General features: G+C 31.2%; 2 protein-coding genes across 2 annotated transcripts; both read left to right on the top strand.

The window, feature by feature from the left end:
* Positions 1-2,929: 2,929 nt before the first annotated feature.
* On the top strand, positions 2,930-8,652 carry LOC107468027 (uncharacterized). Its single transcript, XM_016087273.3, has 14 exons — positions 2,930-3,377; positions 4,502-4,592; positions 4,709-4,793; positions 4,913-4,982; positions 5,234-5,303; positions 5,626-5,695; positions 5,955-6,000; positions 6,093-6,345; positions 6,480-6,685; positions 6,823-6,897; positions 7,243-7,303; positions 7,475-7,555; positions 7,788-7,867; positions 8,206-8,652. Exons 1-14 carry the CDS (start codon positions 3,241-3,243, stop codon positions 8,282-8,284), a joined length of 1,404 nt encoding a protein of 467 aa, XP_015942759.1. The 5' UTR covers positions 2,930-3,240; the 3' UTR covers positions 8,285-8,652.
* A 997-nt stretch (positions 8,653-9,649) lies between these two features.
* Positions 9,650-13,625, top strand: LOC107468030 (SUPPRESSOR OF GAMMA RESPONSE 1). The gene is made up of 6 exons (XM_016087276.3): positions 9,650-9,815; positions 10,480-10,615; positions 11,754-11,940; positions 12,020-12,486; positions 12,832-13,230; positions 13,316-13,625. The coding sequence occupies exons 1-6, from the start codon at positions 9,808-9,810 to the stop codon at positions 13,370-13,372; spliced, it is 1,254 nt and encodes a 417-aa protein (XP_015942762.1). The 5' UTR covers positions 9,650-9,807; the 3' UTR covers positions 13,373-13,625.
* Positions 13,626-16,113: the final 2,488 nt, after the last annotated feature.

A 16,113-nucleotide genomic window follows, 5' to 3' on the forward strand; every position in this document is an offset into this window, starting at 1 on the left:
TTCTCCTCATTGGTATTGTATTGACGCATCAGCTAAGTAATAATTTATAAAAAAAAATCACAATACATTAAGAAAATATTTTTTATTATAAAAAATTTAAAAGAATTTTTAACACGTACTAATATTTTAAATTGCATCTCCAAATCTGACACAATTATTCAAAAATTGAATATAAAACAGGGAACTTAATCTTGTTATATGTTCAACTTCTAAAATTTTTTTAGCACACGCATAAAGTATGAAGTAAATGGAATTTGAACTTAGCCTATAAAACTCTTTGGAATGAATTGTTCAATAAAAAATCGAACTTCTCTTAAAAAAACTAACTTTACTCGTATTCTATTATGTTGGTCATAATATATGAGTATATTCAATCATCTTTTAGTAAAATAGAGTTCATTGTATCTTTGTTAAACCAATGAATACAACTCGAAGTGATATTTAATGAATGTGGTGCATTGTAAATAATTATGACAAAAGACAATCGCACTGCAAGGCAAAATAATTTTTTTTTTAAAATAAAAACAATCATCAAATGATAAAAAAAATAAGAATATAGATATATTAATAAAAAGTAAAAAAATATTATAATTTGTACCTTAAAAAATTACTTTCGATAAAAAAAATATATATTCCTATTCTATAAAAGTGGTCAAAGAACAAAAATAAATTTAAAAAATTAATCAAATGCTTTGGTTTTAAAACTTACACTCATAAATAATAAAAAATACTATATATTACATTTAATCGTACATAAATTAATAATTGGAATTGAAAAAAGAATTGGACACACAGATACTTTTCTAAATCATTATTCAAATAAATCTTATCAGTTAGGTAGGTATGTCTATTAACATTAAATGAACAAATCTTGATTCATAGGAAATTAATTGTCTATTCTACTAAAATTGACTACGAAAATTTGAGCGATGCTTATTATTTCTATTAATTATTAAATATATAAATTATGATTCATCCCATAATTAAATGACTATTATTTCTATTACCAATATAAAAAAGGTATGATCTAAATTTATTAGAATAATTAATAATTAATACAATTTTAGTCATTAAAAGTTAATTTTTTGTATAATTCTAATGAAAATATTTTTTTAAAAACATTTTGAAAAGAAAGAGGTATGTATAAAAAAGTATCAAAATGCAGCACGCTAACATTTTTAAAGTTAGAATGTTACTTATTGTAAGATATAAGATAATATAATGATAACAATTTGAGTTTAATTATGTAACAAAAAAGAAAAAAAAGAATTCAATTCATTATTGATTTGAGCAAGAATTTGAATAATTCCATTCAGTTAAATACAGCAAACAGTATAGATCTCTAGTTTTCCACTCTTATAAATCATACTATTGAAAAATATGATAAACACCTAATCTTTTATAAACGTTGGAATGACATCATTCATTTAAAATTGCTTCAAGTCTTGAACCACCCCAGTCGTTGAGAATAATTAATGGCAGCAAACCAAAACCATTTATTCACACCATTTTCAAAAAATTGGTAGTCTCCATGAAATCAATATTCTTACATTTACATACCTGGTGGCAATTGATCCATACTTTTACAATGACTAAAATGTCTCCTCTATCTACTGACCAATCAAAGTTAGCAAATTTAGTGTTTAAGTAGATAAGTCATATTCATTTAAGATTTGAATTTTGGAATTTAAAAAAAATTAACTAATTTGTGAGACATATTTTAAAAATAGGTATTTACTATGGTATCTAAAAATTATTGTTTAATTACTAAAAAAGGTTAAATAATTAATTTTAAATTTTAAAATATAAAAGTAAAAAAATTAAAATATTTAAAATTACTATAAAAAAATAGTTAAATACTAAATTAAAGATATTATAGAATTGGCCTTAAAAATATAATAATAAATTTTTAAATACTTTTGATGTATTGAAAATATAAAAAAATTAATTTTTGCAATAATTTTTATAAAATATTTTTTTATCGTATACTTAACCTATATTTTTATGGTACAAGTTAACAAAATTCTAAAAAAACAAGAAAAAAAAGTATTATCTTTTGGTACACTTCAAGTATATTTCACTTTTCGCAATTTTTTTAATAAGTATAAGGAATTACTTTTAATAAATTAATATTAATTAATTTTAAATTTTTATTTATAGAAAATTTAAATTTATAATTTAAAATAAAAAATAGTTAATATTAAAAAATTTTAATTTCTAATTGAACATTTTTATATATCTAAATAAAAATATAATCTAAATAACGTGTTTCAAAAACTAAGTACTTAAATATTTTATACAATCATATAATTATATGATTTATATTCTTTTTTCTGAATAATTATTTATGTAATTAATACAAAGAGTATTTATTATGGTTGATTTAATATTATATATTTCCTTAAATATATGTATAAAATTATTTTATAGTATATTAAAATTAAACTCCTACTTAAATATGAAAAATTACATATTAAATTATTTTTTTACCTTAGTCCATGACAACAATAAAAAAGTATTATGACCCACAAATTCAGCTCAACAAAATACATAAATTCAATTTTAATTTTATTTCTTATTATCTTATCTTATCATTATTCTTATCTTTTATAAAAAATGCTCTATATATATTTAGTACCTTCATAATTTATAATTCAATTCAATTTAATTAATTAATAATTAATAATTTTTTATATTTTTTTTCCTATTCTTTCACAATTTTATCACTACAAATTCTTAAATAAACAAAATCTCAAAAGTGAAAAAAATTTAGTCACTAGGATTAACTAAAGATTTCTTTCCTGAAAAAAAAAGGAAAAGTTGATGGGCATTATGGTCCATTGGCATTTATACATGTATGTATTCCCCGCCCACAGTGACGCACCACACACACAATAAAACATTTGCTTTACATTTTGGCGTGAAACAGAAGGCAAAGCAACAAACACACTCAGAGAAAAGGGAAAGAAAAAGAAAGGAACATAAAAAGAAATTACTGGAAAAAAAAAAAAAGAAAAGAGGGAAAAAATCTCGTGTTGTTTTTGTATTGTATCTTTGTATTTAACGCTTTCAGCTTCAGTTTGTTGTTCCAAAGTCACTCTCTTTGCAACCTCCGAGGAATTTCATCTCTCTTCTCTCTCTCTCTCTCTCTCTCATACACAAAAAGGAAGCAGCTTGTGTCAGCAGCAACAAGTGCCTTCTGTTTTCTCTTCTCCGTTTTCTTTTTTGTTGCCGGAAAAAATGCTGGTTCGGAGGAGGGTAATGAGTTGGAGGAGGGTGGCGAAGTCCCTCAAAGCTCTCTTAGCGCATGCCTTGCTATTCACCTTCTCTCTTCTGCTTGCTCTCAAGCTTGACCATGTTCTTCACTCTTCATGGTGGTCAGTTTCAATTCTTAATTTTTGCGCTTTTTGGGTCTTTTCTTTTTCTTTTCTAAAGCTGGGTAAATTTGTTTTTTTTTTTTCCCATGACCCATTTGAGAAAATTGTGGAACGAATTATGGGGTGCCAACAAGATTTCAGCTTTGTTGTTTTAAGATTTTTTTTTTTTAATTTTCATGTCTAGCTTCATATTTCAATGTTTGACTTTGTTCTGCGTTTAGACTATTCACGGTTCTGTGCTAATTTGTTCCCCTCTTTTGTTATGCAATGCTTGAATGGAGGATTTTCGTTTTTGTTGTAATTCTGGAAGAATATGGCATTGATTGAGATTCTTATGTAAAAAAAGAAAATTTTTTTTTTGGGTGCACAGAATTTTGTTGGTTGAATTTATAGATTGAGGCTCCTTTTCTCACACTCCCCGGCCCCTCCTCCTAGATGTTGTTGAGGACTCCTATGTCCTGTGTCCCAATTAAAGAGAAGGATAATCCACCAGTAGTAGAATACATGATTTTTTAATTGGGGAATGAAACTTGAATACGTTTATTCACCAAAATTGTGAAATGCAATGTATTGTATGGTATAATAATGTGTGCTCAGATTGTAGTCCAGATCCCGTGAATATGGTCAAAACATTTATTCTGGTCGATGGTTCAGCTAATATAAGGAGGAGTATCAATTACTCTTTCCTTGGCTTAGATTTGATTTTGCTCTCCCTTGTGTTCCTTTCTTAGTCACACAGTTGTAAGGCTTTCAACCTTAAAACTATGCTACATTTATGATGTGTTCATATTAGGAGTCATATTTCATGATGCCCTTTGTAACTAATCACTTACTTCCGTATCTGGATTCAGTTGCACCGGTTAAGTGATATCATTATGTGAAAAATGAGTGTTCTTATGATGTGTGAGCTAATTTAATTAGATTTTGACCAGCTTGCTATTGGCAGAAAGTTTAACTCATAATGAGAAGATTGTGACATTGCATTCTTCAGTTCTTACTTATTATCTCCTCTTGAGCTTTTTTACTATTTGGTTCAAACTAACAGCACTGTCAAGTTTGTCACACTTGGAAATATGCGTTGCCATGTGTATTCATGTTGGTATCTTTATGTTTCTTTCTGGCAGGATTGTATTTTCCCCTCTATGGCTTTTCCATGCCATGATAGCGCGAGGCAGGTTTTCCTTGCCTGCTCCTTCAATGCCTCATGGTCGCCAAGTAAGATATCCTTTTGTCTTTCAAAAATTGGAAATTACTTGTTTTGTAGGAAATTGGAAACCTCAGCCTGTACTAGGTATTTGTAACTTATGTTAATAAAAATTGTGTATGGACAGTGGGCTCCTTCTCATTCAGTCGTAGCAACGCCATTACTTGTTGCATTTGAGATTCTTCTGTGTATACATCTTGGGAGCAGTTATGGTAAGCAACATTTGTAGTGGCACAACCATCAAGGATATTATTGATCACTATGTTCTTCACATCAAGGTAATTGTGGTATTATTTTATCAGATAATTAATTATGCTTTTAAACGATGCAGTTGTAAATTTGAAGATTGTCTTCTTGCCCCTGATAGCTTTTGAACTAGCTATTTTGGTTGATAACATCAGGTATTTTATCTTATTTCTTTTTGAGTTTACCAATATTTATAGTTCATAACTAGTTTGTTTCTTTGTGAGTTGCTACATAATCTATCCATTCAGGTCTTAGCAATCTTTGTTGTATCTATCTTAGGATTTCTTATCCACTTTTGTACATTCTCTTGAAATAATTGCTTTCGCTATCCCCCCAAATAAATGTTAACCCGATTTATGATCATCTATCAAATGGATGCATGGATGACAAAAATGTTTTTTTATAGGATGTGTAGGGCTTTGATGCCTGGAGATGACGAAAATTTGACTGATGAAGCAGTATGGGAAACACTTCCTGTAAGATTCTATTCATTAGTTGATATATTATTAGTGGCAAGCTCTGAACTAGAATAAATTAATGTCCCCTTGTGATACTACTAGATTATGCAATTAATGGCCTATTTTATCATAGGGCCTCATCATGCTCATCTGTAATGTGTATGAATTGTGTGTTCCTTGCATTGGGATGATCTAGAAATATTTTGGCAGAAGCATGATGCTTGCTCTGTATTTCTTTTCTCCTTCCAAGCTCCGACATATTCAGTAGATTATGTGATCTTGCTTTTGTTTTTATTTTCCAAAACGGACAACAATGAATTGTATACTTCTGTTTTTCTAGCACTTCTGGATTTCAATAGCCATGGTCTTCCTTATTGCTGCTACAGTATTCACCCTTCTAAAGATTTCTGGTAAGTCTTTTATTTTCTCTTGAAAATTGTTGTTTATAGTGTAATTAGCTTGTTTTCCGTTATCTTGGAGTTTCCACAGCTTGTTGATATATTTTTTTATGTTGACTGTTCTTAATATTCAGATCAATACTGTTTTGTGTTGCATTGGTTGCACTCCTTAAAAAACTCACTGTTCAACTGATACTACTTAGTACTTAAGTTTATCTTTTTTTTTTAATTTTATTTTATTTTTTAAAAACTATCTTTAAATTACCTGCAGGTGATGTAGCTGCTTTAGGCTGGTGGGACTTATTTATTAACTTCTGGTAAAATCAACATTTTGCACTAGTGTTAGTATTTTGCAATTGGCCTTAGTATTGAGCCTTTTACTTCATAAGAACCTTTTACCCTTTTGCAGTGTTGCACAGTGCTTTGCCTATCTTGTTTGTACAAAATGGCATAATCCAACAATCCATGGAGATTGCCATATTACAGAACCATGTTCATCCTCCAGTTCCATAACATATCTGGACTGGAATAGAAGAGGCTTAGTAGTTTCCTGTGATGAAGATGACCAGCAATACGGGTTATGCAGTCGGCAGAACATTGGTGGTCACATTATGAAAATTCCATTCATTGCTTTCCAAATTCTTCTTATCATGCATTTAGAGGTATGGTAGATTCTATCACGAACCTTGTCATTATGTTCTCAGCATTTGTTGATTTCCTCCACTTTCGTTTTTCTTTTTTATTGTTTGCCCCCTCTTCTAATTCCTTTTCTCAATGTATTTCATTTAAATTTTAGGGAACACCATCGAGTGCAAGGGATATATCGAATAGGGTCATTTTTTCCCCACTTCTATTGTTGCAAGGTGTTGGGGTTTTATATGCATTGTGTAGATCAGTAGAGAAGATAGTTCTTTTAGTCTACACTGGAGATATTCCTAGAAGTTACTCATCTGTAGCATCAAAAGCCTTTGATTGTTTCGGGTTCTTCCATCGTGGGGCAAGGTATTCGTTTTGATCTGTTTGCCTACAAAAAATTTTCATCTTTCGCCAATTCTCTAATCTCTACCGAACAACAACAAAAAAATGTTGCTCAAACTGATTTGGAGAATTGTTATTTTTTGTGATTTATTTCCTAACAGGTTGCTGGGTTGGTGGTCCATAGATGAAGGGAGTAGGGAGGAAGAAGCTCGACTTTATTTTTCCGGCACTTCTGGGTTAGTAAACTACCCTGCTTCATGTTTATAAAGCATATCTTTAGGTTGTGTGCCAATTTCCCCTCAATTACAAGCTTGCTCAGTTCTGTTTGAAAACTTGAAATAGTTCTTAAGACATTGTTTCACTCATGTTCATTAGTGATGGTAAGAACCTAGAGCTATATTATTTTGACTATTGGTGTGTGCTTCCAATAAGCTGTGTATTATTCTTTTTGTGCCGTCAATCGGCTCTTATGCTTCAAGTGTTTGTGCCTAATTCTTATACCTTCACTGTTTTGAGTGGTAGTATATAAAATGCTTAAAGATATTTCTTTCTTATGATATGGGATTCAATTTACTATTTAGGTACAATACTTTCTCCCCTGATACGGTGAAGAAGATGCCTAGAACAGATCTCGTTGAGGAGGTGAAAACCCTTTATCTGATATGTAATTACAGGCTTACAGCATTATCTTTTTGCCAATATTTTCCTCATTTAAGAATGAATTAAACCGCTATATTTTTTGTTAAACCAACTATATAAGCAGGCTTGAATCGCTTTCATATGTCTCGGTAATAACAGTTCTTTATAACTCAGATTTTTAGGCTACAAGCTGCACTGGGTGAGCAGACACAAGTTACAAAGTTTAGCCAAGAGGAGTATGAAAGACTTCAAAATGTAACACTCTCAAACTTGATCTATTATTTTCTGCATTATAATATGTAAATCACCATGTCTTAGTTGTGTAAGTAGTTTAGTTCATAATCAACCTTTGAAGATTAAAAGGAAGTTATATATTGATGGATGAGCATTGTTTTTATCATTTAGTAGGTTATTTTTTTCCAGCATGCTTGAATATTTCTCAACCATATCAGGATCTCACTTTGAATTGATTTGACAAATCTATCAGGAGAAGATCTTATGTAGGGTTTGCTTTGAAGAGCAGATTAATGTTGTCTTGCTTCCCTGCAGGCATCACATTATTTGCAGGTAAGATCCCTGGCAATGTCATCACTCGTCCTCGCTCCTCTCTTATGCTTTCTATCACTGCCTTTGATTTAATTACTTTCTCTTACCATAGCCCGACCGAAAAGGAATATAGTCTTTGCTCGAAATATTACGACATCTCAATCTTCTCTAACAATTATTCCCTCTGTTCCAATTTATAATGATCTCACTTATTTCCTTGACAACTATATTGCCTTTGAATTTGTAAAAGGATGCTGTTTTTATAAAGAATCTATTTACTAAATTGCATGTTGTTGTTACTTAACAAAAATATCTTATACTTACTATGTATTGACATACTGATTTTGTGTTAATGACAGTACTTGCTGTGAGAAATGTAAGAGATGCCCCGTATGCCGAGTCAACATCGAAGAACGGATGCCTGTATATGATGTGTAGACCGAGTTCAATGAAGATGTATAGAGAGATATCCTAATCCTGTTGACCATTCTGGCTTGTGTTTTTAGATGAAACAAGCACACATGGGAGTACCAGTTTCTCTCCTCATAGTTATAGTCATGATGAGCATTGAACAGAAGGAAGTTGTATATACTTTTTTTAGTTATAGTGCATTGATGCAATTCGTATTAAGGAAGATTTCCATTCATAGGAACATTGTTTTTTTTTTAATACATACAGCAAAAATGGGAAGCATGGTCAAGGTCATTGTTGAAGTGTGTATATGAATTCAGAATAACATGCAGTTGAGGATTCATATCCATTCCAACATAACTATTGAGGCTTGTTTGCAGTTTGTTACCTTAAAATCTAATTCTAGATGACTTGAGCAAGTTAAACTTTTGTTAAAAATAATATCATATAAAATAAAGTTTGACTTTTAATGAAAGAAATATGACATGTTATTCTACTTGTAATGAATCAACGTTAAGAAAAACAAAATAACTATGAAGTTTTTAGATTTTTTTTTAAATATTGGGTTAAGATGATGTTATCTCCTAAAATAATTCATTATGTGTGTTGTACTAAATTGTGGAAACGCCGCAATTTTAATTTTTAAATTCGTTAAAATAACAAAATAGCGATTTCGTTTTCTTTTTTAAAATAAAACAGTAATGCCGTTTTCTATTTTAATAATTAAAAAAAATATAATGTCAATGACTTTTTTAAATTTTAAAAAATTGAGACAAAAAATGACGTTTTGTATCTTCTAAAAAGTTAAAAATAAAATTCATAACAGAATAAAACTCAACTAAAGCCAATAACTTGATGTGTAACACATATTTTTTACGAATATTACAAAAAATTAGCCTTATATGGCCTTTGGTGAGTCAAAGTATAAACACTAAAATTTACCAATCATATCACACTGTTCTTAAGGCATAAAAAATTTCTGACTACCGACTATGAAAATTGACTTGACCTGTTCTGCCTTGTGAAATGCCAACCAGAAAACCATCAACAATGAGCAGAAAGACCACAAGAACCTTTAGACTTGGACAAATGATTAGTCAGAGTCAATAGCATCAAATTAACAACCGTGCCACACCACCAATGTAATACTACCATTCTATACTCTTCTTCGAGGGGGACACTTTTCTTTTCTTTTCTTTTGTTCAACATTCACAATTTCACACTACTTTATTATTATCTACCATGCACTATTACTAGTAATAAGCTTCTAACGTGTTTACCAAGAAACCAATTTTTGGACTTTGGATTTTTTATATAACACTTATTAGTCCAAATAAAGGGTGTTGAATACATGCGTCATAAGCATTTCTTTTTCTTTTTCTTTTTTAATGTTATATTTACAAAATTAAAGGAAAATTACACGTGTAGAAGTACTTGGAAGTTTCAGAGAAAGAGACAAATTCTCAAACATAAGAACAGGAACATAAATATATGATTTTGAATCTCCGTCTCTCTACTTGCATCACCAGCCACTTTCTCTTTCTCTCTCTATGGCCGGGTATGTACTTTACTACTTTTCTTTTCCTTTCCCTGCTTCAACTTCAAACTAGTTCATTTTCCCAGTAGAAGCTGAACTTGGGCATCTACTTTTCTTTCTATGTTTAGAATGCTAAATAGGGTTAACTCTTACATCTGAAAAATCATAGCTTTTTCTGTTTTTGGGTTTAATTTTTGTGGTGGGGTTCGCCTCTTCCTTGTTGATTGTTCTATGGTTGAGAACTAAGTTGGATGTCAGCATAAGCATATGAAAGTTGAGATTTTTAGTTTCTATGTACCTTCCCCCTTTTTATCATGCAGTTGCCGGATGCACCATTGAAATGAATGTTGTGCTTGTTTAGCTTAATGTTTATGTATTGTTCTCTAAATATAATGGAAATGTCTACTAGGTTCCGGTTTTTATTACATTCTCCAAAATAATAATAATAAATAAATAAATATAAATTATTACTCAGTGGACTTATGCAGTTCCAAACAACTGAAACTTGTGATAAGTTTTTTGTTCTTTTGTGCAACCATTGTGTCTTACGCATTTCTAACTTCTAAGACATCTTCGTACTGATATCAGAGAAGTAGGAATTTTCCTCCCTTTTCGGAATTAGTCTTTGTCAAATTTTACAATAGTAACTTCCTTTGAGGTTCTGTATATGTTCTTGTTTATGCAGATCATCGTGGTTGGTAGACAAAAGTAGAATTGCAACCAAAATAAAGAGTGCATCTGGAGCAAGTGGGAAAGTTTTATGGAAAAGCAATCCTACCAGAACTTGTCCGAATTGTCAACATGTTATTGATAACAGTGATGTATGTATATCTTTACAATGTACCATTTCATTTGAGGTTCTATATATTGACACATATGTTCTGTACTTCTGTGTGGATATTGCACATGTGTGTGTAAGGTTGCGTTCACGATCACTTGTTCGCCATCACCCTCGTCACATTTGTGTTTTCATTATTGTGCTTGTGTTCCATTCATTTACTCTAGTTTTCATGATTTCTTTGATCATGATTCTGTTACTCTTGCTGGTATCATATGGTTCTGAGTTACACTTTGTCAGTGATATTGCATGCATGTGATAATATATAGAAAGAAAGAAATCAGTTGTACCGTAGTTGAACTACCATAAACGGAAAGCAAAATTGATAGAAGTGTTTTATCCTAATTGAACTAAATGTAAAATAGTCATGAAAGAAAGCAATTCATTACTATTTAAACTGTACTGTATCTAAGGACTGCCACTTTTCTTGACAGTTGTTTCTATGAGATAGAATGAGCATCGAGATATCGTCTTTTGGAATACAAAATAAATAATAGCCCCCTTTTGGTATCCCCATCTTCCTTTATGCATATAAATATTTAGTTGTTGAAGCTGTTTCTATCATATAATTTTTCCTAATTGATGTACTATACTTGGAAATCATCAACCGAATAATCAAAATACCTTTTGCATGTGTTTGTGATTTTAAAGCTTTCTAGTTTTCATTGCATCGTTAGATTTCATGCATTAATTATAATTAGGGCACTCTTGTTATAACTTTCCGTTAACAATAATGTTTCTGTGGCTTGGGAGGTGCAACCAATTTCATAGGAAGTGTTGTATTGTGGATTCTAATATTTCTCTACGAAGCTAGACACATGAAAATCTTTGAAAGGGCTACAGTGACTGTTCAAGTATTTTTTCGTTACATCACACATTCTGAACAATGCGTGTTGATGGTTTCAAATGCTTGTCACTTTGGTATTTTCTTTACTTGTTTTCAGTTTGTTTGTTGCCTTATATATGGTATCATAGAAATGTATCCTATAAATTTAATTTGCATTATCAAGTTGAAAGTTTAAACACATACATAAATGTGAAATTTCTTCTTATCTCAGTCTCAATGTATTGCTCTTATGAATGTTCTAACATAGTAACACTTGACAATTTTCTATTGTCAGGTGGCACAAGAGTGGCCTGGATTACCAAAAGGTGTGAAATTTGATCCATCTGATCAAGAAATAATATCGCACTTGCTTGCAAAAGTTGGTGCAGCAGGTTCAGAGCCTCACCCTTTCATTGATGAATTTATTGCTACTCTTGAAGTGGATGATGGAATTTGTTATACACATCCTAAACATTTACCAGGTGGATATCATGACTTTCATTCAAATACGATGATTATTTTTGTAAACATAATAACATGTGATTTTTTTCCCCTTAAAAGGTGTCAAGCAAGATGGTAGTGCTACACACTTTTTCCACAGATCAATCAAGGCTTATAATACCGGCAATCGAAAGCGTCGGAAAATAAATGACCAGGACTCTGGCGATGTCCGTTGGCACAAGACTGGAAAAACTAAACCTGTCATCTCGGACGGGGTTCAGAGAGGCTGTAAAAAGATTATGGTTCTATATATGACTTCAGTTAGAGGAGTAAAAGCTGAGAAAACTAACTGGGTTATGCATCAATATCACCTCGGAACAGACGAAGATGAAAAGGAAGGAGAGTATGTTATCTCTAAAGTGTTTTACCAGCAACAAGTTAAGTTTGCTGAAAAAGATGATCATGATGTTCCTGGAACCAATGAAGCAACTGTTGTGAAAGATGATCCAGTCACTTCGGAACCTCCTCATAGTGAAAAGCAATGTTCAGATCTCGACATAGGAGAAAAATCACATCAGATTCCTCAGGTAATACCTCCAACCATGTTTTTTAAAAAGCATATAACTTAATCTAAGTGCCGTTCTTTCACGAAAATATTGTCTTAATTGTGTAGATAGACATTGCTTTTTCTTGCAACCAATGCATACTTGGCTGGAGTCGATGCTCTTAAATAATTTGTGGCCCTTCTAATCATTCTTTTTTATTAGTAGTACTGCGGAATGTCACTTAACCACTTAGCTAACATTCTAATTTTTAATGTCCTACATTTTAAGGCAATTTGAGGTTGACAATGATTCAGTAGTCTTATGATATTCGTGACGGTTATTAATGCTGTTTTCCTATTTTGTTTTCTGCAATATATTTTACCAAAGGGTCCTCAGACAGATTGTGTAGAAGACATTCAAGCCGAGTGTGAAGAGATTGTGAAAACTGATGTAGCCATGGCAGATGCTCAAAATAATGAAGGAATGGATAATGTAGAAAATAATGCTGATGGAGAACAAAAATGGTGGGACAGTGAGTCACAGAATTTGTTAGATTCACAACAACTTGTTGAAGCATTGGCCTTGTGTGATGATCTCCTCCATAGCCAGTGTTCCAATAAGGATGATGAAAATGTAGAACACAAGGAGCACTTGAGTCTTTCCATCTATGCTCATCTAGGACCAGAGCATCTGAAGAAAGATCTTGAAGAGTGCCAAAACCTTAATCTTGATCCTGCAAACGTAGAGCTCGAGACACCACCTTCAGAGTTTCGACTAAGTCAGCTGGTATTCCCATGTTCTCAATCATTCTTCTGTTTTGTTACGAATGCCGAATGTCATTGACTGATAACCTGTTTCCCATTTGCTATAGGAATTTGGTTCACAGGATAGCTTTGTTTCCTTGAGCGGCGGCAAGGCAGTCGACTAATCCGGCCCTTCTTCGGCTAATATGGGAAACAAACACATTTCTAACTACTTTTGTTGTAACATTTGATCAACAGTGGTGTAATTAATACTGTCTTTTGGTGTAGTGAAAGCCATGGTATGTTCCTTACAAGTTCTCTAGAAAGTTGCATGTGGACCTGACTTGTCCAAAAATCACTACATGTTTTTATTTCATTTTGAAAGTAACATATGGAGATGAACATGTACATTTATAATTTTATATCCCTATCTTGAAATGTGCTGTCTTGTCTCCCATAAAAATCTATTGTATGTATATTTGGTGGCGACAGATTCATGAATGCTGAGTGTGTTACATCCTAAACAGATCATGAAACATGATGAGATAGAACCTGATTGGATCCCATGAACTTAACATTTTCCAGGTTGGCATCACACTATCACTTCCTATGGCCTATGGGGCTAGGAAGGTGCATCCCTCAAGAACATAAGCCAAACCGTTTCGAATTTTCCTGTTTCTTTGGAAGTAAACTATCAATTTAGTACTGGAAAGATTGAAATATTGACAATTTGACCTCAAAATTGATCGCTTATCTAAAAAATTGAACAGGACTTGTGTTGAATTGACCAAGTGTCTTGGCCACATTAAATGCATGTTGAGAGAAAGAACAAGAGCAAAGGCAAATGTTTGTATTGGATGCCTTCACATCAATTTGCAGAAAATGTATCATAATTCTAAATGAAGAGAGGCATCATAATGGATCCATGTAGGAAAGTTGGGTCATCTACAATGACACAATCCAGGTAAGTCAAATTGTATTATTACACACACATACACACTCTCTCTCATATAGTCCAATCCATCACAAGGCAAAGGGGGGCCTTACAGAAATAAAGCCTGCAACTTTCAACTTGTTTTGGTTCTGACATGTGTTTCAATTTGGCTTGGTTCATTTCTGGAAAACAAGTCCAGGTAATCATGCTAGACATTAGAACTATTTGCTATGATCTTATCATCAATAATTGAATCATTGATCTTATGCTACTTATCAACTAAAGTTAGACGGTTTTATGCTATTAATTCTATATAATTGTAAGAAAAATATCTGTAGCAATATTTTAACAAAGAGAATATAATTATTCTGATTGCATTGTTTTAATTAATCAGTACTAATCATGTTCATCATTATTCATCTATATTATTATAATTATTGTTATTGTATGTGTGAGACAAATTGTTGCAGGGAATGTTATCCTGTTGGGTATCTGAACCATCAACAATGCGAAATTATAGGCGTCATGTTTAACAATTATATCACCCATCTAATTGAATTTATTTTTATATATGTTATTGTTAACAGTTAACGCATACACCAATGAACACAGAAATAATGTTCCAAAACCTGCTACAACACTGAAACATTCTTGTGTGGATCGAATTTTGTTCTATACTTCTATTTCCTGATTCACTCTTTAATTTTCCCACTTTTACCCAAAAAAAAATATCTGGTGTCCAATTAAATGAGACTATGGCAAAACAAAGAAAGCACGTGATTGTGCTCATATTATTGATTCAAAGTTCCAGGAAAGCGTTTAATAATGATTAATTAGTTGGTGAAACTCAAAGCATACACGAATATGAATATAATGATATGTCTGTAAAACACTAAATAGTAAATTGTGTGAAATCCTCACTAAATCTCCAAATAATAATAATAATAAAAAGAAATATCTATTTATTTTATAATGACATGTACTATGTAGGAAAAGGATATATCATATTTTTCATCATTCATTTTCCAAAAAAAAAAACAAATTTATTAGTATAAAATTAGAATAAAGTGATAAAATAAATTCTGAGAATTTATATTTCGTACAAATTAATTTCTAAAAAAAATATCAATAATAATAAACATGGACAGATTACTTTAAATTAAGATTTTTTATTTTAATTATATAGACTAATTTAAAGATAATATGTCTACATCTGTTATTTTAAAAGATTTTATTGGTATTTTTTTTAAGAGATTAATCTGTTTAATGTGTAAATTTCAGAAATTTATTTATCATTTTATTAATAAAAGAGATAAACGGAAAAATTCAAACACCGTCATTGGTTAAGTGGATGTTATGTTTTTTTTCTTTTTTTTTTTTTTACCAAAAGGATAGGAGATTTGAATTCGTAACTTTTTAATTAAGTATAGAAAGATTATACCATTTGAGTTATAATTCATTGACTAAATGGGTGTTATGTTGTAGACATGGTTAGACAATAAAATATGAGTAGTTATTTTAAGATAAGGTTTAAACAGTTTTACAATATAATCACCTTATCTTATGTCTGTTAAATAGTTTCTTAATAATGCAAGTATTTGTAACTATTCCACAACGGATAAAGTCGACTACATAGATGAAACGAAGATACTAGATAGTGTCAATTATTATTATTGTTATTATTATTATTATTATTATTATTATTATTATTATGCTAGCTAGGTATCAAATATATATATGTGGGAATATAATGAAGATGGATGGATAAGAATAAGATAAGCATGCATGAATGATGAATATAGAAGTGCATATATATGATGAAAGAGAGGGGAAGAGGATGTATGAGAATTGAAGAAGAAGAAGAAGAAGAGAGAAGAGGAAGAAAGCAAAGACATGATGGGACAGGGGGTGTGAATGGAAAAGAATCAAAAGGGTGATGGTGGTGGGGTTTTGGATAAGGGACTTGCACGTGGTTGTCATAACCTTCCCATT

The sequence above is a fragment of the Arachis duranensis genome, chromosome 9, assembly GCF_000817695.3.
Source record: "Arachis duranensis cultivar V14167 chromosome 9, aradu.V14167.gnm2.J7QH, whole genome shotgun sequence".
Taxonomy (NCBI): Eukaryota; Viridiplantae; Streptophyta; class Magnoliopsida; order Fabales; family Fabaceae; genus Arachis; species Arachis duranensis.

Coding starts and splice junctions, on each gene's coding strand:
- LOC107468027 (XM_016087273.3), top strand. CDS start 3,241: ATGCTGGTTCGGAGGAGGGTAATGAGTTGGAGGAGGGTGGCGAAGTCC. Junction 5,696..5,954: donor CACCCTTCTAAAGATTTCTG/GTAAGTCTTTTA, acceptor AATTACCTGCAG/GTGATGTAGCTGCTTTAGGC. Junction 7,304..7,474: donor GAACAGATCTCGTTGAGGAG/GTGAAAACCCTT, acceptor TTTATAACTCAG/ATTTTTAGGCTACAAGCTGC.
- LOC107468030 (XM_016087276.3), top strand. Junction 11,941..12,019: donor ACATCCTAAACATTTACCAG/GTGGATATCATG, acceptor TCCCCTTAAAAG/GTGTCAAGCAAGATGGTAGT. Junction 13,231..13,315: donor AGTTTCGACTAAGTCAGCTG/GTATTCCCATGT, acceptor CATTTGCTATAG/GAATTTGGTTCACAGGATAG.